At 30.6% G+C, this 4,076-nt stretch overlaps 1 protein-coding gene across 1 annotated transcript; it reads right to left on the bottom strand.

Moving 5' to 3' along the window:
* Nucleotides 1–166: 166 nt before the first annotated feature.
* On the bottom strand, nt 167–3,975 carry LOC105680672 (odorant receptor 4-like; the record flags this gene model as incomplete). The annotated part of the gene is made up of 5 exons (XM_024367114.2): nt 167–1,136; nt 2,186–2,341; nt 3,043–3,162; nt 3,239–3,451; nt 3,639–3,975. Coding segments are annotated over 5 exons (877 nt in total), but the record flags the coding sequence as incomplete, so codon positions are not given.
* Between the last annotated feature and the right edge of the window lie 101 nt (nt 3,976–4,076).

Genomic DNA, 4,076 nt, shown 5'->3' with positions numbered 1-4,076 from the left:
ATCACCCACAACTATTATTAAGAAACCTATACAACATATAACGATTGTATTACATAATAATTGCATCAAAGCAATATACGAGAATAATTTTTCGATATATTCCGAATTAAGGATAATCCGGTAATGATGATCAGTTAAAGATTTAATGACATTTCGTTATGATCCATGTTTTCTATCTTTGACAGGAATATTTTCTAGAGCTTCGTGTAATATTTCTATTTGTCCGCCAACATGAAGTATCTAAATAATATCTAACATAATATAATACGCGTATAGTATTTCACCGATGTTCGGTAACATAGCTTTGTAGACAACGTTCTACATCGTAGCACCTAAGTATTCCCCATTTGGAGGTGCGTAAATATGTTCAAAAACTTTTTTATACTCGTCTATGTTCAATGATATCTTATTTTTAGAGTCATGTAATTTTTCACTCAATTATTTGTTACTTTTTCAAAATATTACTTGCTATCTTATATCAAATTATAAAAGACGAATCGAGAGCGTAGAAAAAAATTCAGGAAAAGATAAGATTTTTGTCTATGGCTTAATTTTCAAGACAGCCTGTTTTGACAATTTCGAATGTTTACCCATATATACACTTAATTGCGTGTCGACTTCATAGAAACTTACAGTTACTATACACTTTTACCATTTTTCATAGTGACCTCTCGTAATGATCAGAATAATTCATAAAGGAGTCGAGAATATTTTAGAGATACACACGATATCAACGATAAATGACTTTACAAAAGAATCTTTAGATTGTTGTCATTTATTTATCATCACTTTACATATCTTCCTTCGTAATAGTTATAAATACGCTGTCCTATTAAACAACATCTCTTTAAACGCATCGTCATAAATATTTACAAACGAAAATTATCAAATACGAGGTATACCATATGTTAAATAAGTACACCTTAACACTATATATACTATTTATTTTTCATTATTAATACAACAATGATATTCTTTTTCTTTTTGTAATTTTTTTTTATAGTAATCCAGACAACAATAACTAGATTTAAATCGATTGCACACTTGATACGATAATTCCACATCGAAATTTCCATTTATATTTCTCAGTATAATGCCAGAAGTACCGACATATATGACGCTGAAACCTTCATAATCTATAAATGTAAAAGATAAAACAATATCATAAAAGTGTGTCCCTTGAATAGCGACAATTTTGACAAAGCAAAAGCACAATTTTCCGTCGAAAATCAAACAGACAGTAACGTGAAAAAGTTTCCGACTAGATAGAATTTTACTTTTGCGCAAAAGCAAAGACTAAAGGAATTTTGACTAATATTAAATATAAAAAAGCATCATATAAAGGAAATAGTACAAGAAACCTATTACCTATGTATACGTATTAAAACTAATAATATCTTTTCTGATGAAACGAATTTTGATCTAATTGAAAATAATGAAAAACTATATTTTATACTTAATTGGTATCAGTGATATCGTAATTATTTATTTTAAAATATCCCTTTTGCAAGAGACACATGTTCCTATTCTCGCGCCTGTCGGAAATCACTTGTTTTGCCAGAAGAACATTCCATGTACTCTCATGTTTTGAATATACACATAACAACATTAAATTACAAGGAGCTATGAGTTTCGAATTACTCTGATAGCCGAAACGAACTCCACGTATTATGTATTACGAAGGCAAAAGCTGATATACTTATTGCAAAAAATTGCAACATGATCGAAAATTACGAGAGAAACTCATATGGTATTGGCTTCACTTTCAAGATTCCAATGGTCACGATTATATGCGAATATACTACCTATGTAAAATAATAAGTAATATTACTCCTTGTATTACTTCCAGTGCCTAAAAAAAGTATTGGCTCACGCCCTTATTTTACAATACAGCATGTTTTAATCAGGTACTATAAATTTCATTTCCATAGTATTAAATTTTTGTATTCGCCTGATAGCACTGCTAAATGATACGAAATTTCATTGGATTTTTAATAATGAACTAGTATGTGAATGCTGTAATAAATATAATGGTGTGTCCAATACATTTTACAGCCATTGTACTTTACACGCGCGTGACTTACCCTAAGATTACTGAAAATTCCTTTAACCATTGCTTTTACAAGTAGTTTTTACATGCCAGTTAAAATATATGATCTAAATAAATAGAGAATAAATAACTTACGCCTGTGAAGCTTTCCAGGGAAAGGTTTGAAAATTTTCCGAAAGTCAATGTGAAACCTTTTTGAGACCTTAATATAACAGGTATCAGAAGTCGACTCTTGTTTGGACGTAAATCGTACCAGAGCATATTGTACGCAGTGTCGCCGATTAATTGGCTCTAATAACGAAACAGATATTTTAAATGAAAAGTATTAATAACTTTCTTTTAATTATATTTACACATCGAAGCGATATGTTAATACGAAATACATATGCCTTGTAGTACTTTTTCACATAGAGAACTAGTGTATACTTATAGAACTTTGAACGATTCGATTCAAGGAAACGAAGAAAGAACAATAAACATTTCAAAGTCAAAGAGATATTGGCACACTTGCGAGTGCAATATATTTTTTACGGTTCCTCGCTTTGTGTACCTCAAACACAATTCACTTTCACAAATTGGCACAAATGTAAACAGATTTGTTTGAATGAATGTTCTTTGCTTAAGAACAGAGAAAAACTATTTTAACAAGACGTAATAAGCCTTGAGGGGATTTATCTCTTCTTCATTTCGTTCTTGCTTACGAACGTTCAACTTTATCTTAAACGTATTTCTCTCGTGCACCACTGTCTCCACTTAAACGCCTTGGTCTAAATATGAATTATATATATTTACAAATTTAATAAAATAAAATAAAATTAATAAAAATCGTGGAAGATTTATAAGAAGAAATAACGAAATAATTGGTACCAACTGCACTTACAGCTATTTTTTTTCCAAAACAATTATTCGTTTACAAAATATTTTATGTTATTTCAGTACAATGTGTCTGATATAGTGCAAATAAGAAACAAAACGATATTGTATACAACAACCTTAGTGCGAAGATATTCCCCAGCGAAACAATATATGAAAACTTCTAAGCAAATAACTATGTAAAATAAAATAGATTTGATGAGTATATCAATAGCAAGTCCACTCTCATCGTTTACAGCCTGTAACATCCATTTCGTACATGACGCAGTGAAAAAGTAAAGTGTCGTATGTGCATATCGGATAGTCATTACTTACAAGTACAATGAGGAATCCTTCGCAGCAAGTATTAACTGTATTTGATACAAGTTGGCTAAGAGCTATATACGTAAAAAGTTTCTCAATTTTCTCTGCAAAAGTAATGATTTCTTGATATCTAATAATAAAAAATTTTAACTTGTTTTCATTTTTAGGAAAAACATCTGTTAGATTCTGGCACATTATGTCGATTTGACACCCTAAATGCAGTATCTAAAAATAATAATTTCAATGCTATAAGACTATTAACGATAGCTTCAGTAGGGCCATAAAATTTTATGCAACAAAAGTTTTGTTTAGTACGGTAATCGTATTAAAAATAAATATTTGTCCATGATTTACACTTTGAACAAAAAATATATCTATAACTGCTCAACAGGAGCATAAAATTTATACTCACCATCATGAAAAGCAGGGCAGTGAACGTCCCGAACGCAAGGGCCGCTGAGAAATGAATAATAAATTGTGTGGTAACCACAAGTTCGTAATTCGGGGATTTACTCGTTTCGAATGGTAAATCCATTTTCAAAAGAAGCTCTCGAGACATTGAATCGTTTGTTCCTTGAAATGCAATAGCGCCGGCAAGATAACAAACCGCAGACACCAGATATGAGGACATGATCATGCTAGTCATATAAAAGGAGAACAACCCGGTTTTTGTTATCAGATTATTTATATCCATAATAGCATATTTCTGACAGTCCTCTTCCATGGTTGATAGAATGTCGCAAAACAAGCTGCGAAGTATTGATATATGGAATAAACATTGAATTGTATCAAATAAACATTACTATATAGGAATTTTATTCGACAGTTATCTCTGATTTTGGCAGTAAGG

This window comes from Bombus impatiens, unplaced genomic scaffold (assembly GCF_000188095.3).
Source record: "Bombus impatiens unplaced genomic scaffold, BIMP_2.2 scf_0296, whole genome shotgun sequence".
NCBI lineage: Eukaryota > Metazoa > Arthropoda > Insecta > Hymenoptera > Apidae > Bombus > Bombus impatiens.
Note: the sequence above shows the minus strand (reverse complement) of the source record. Positions and strands in the feature narration are given on the sequence as shown.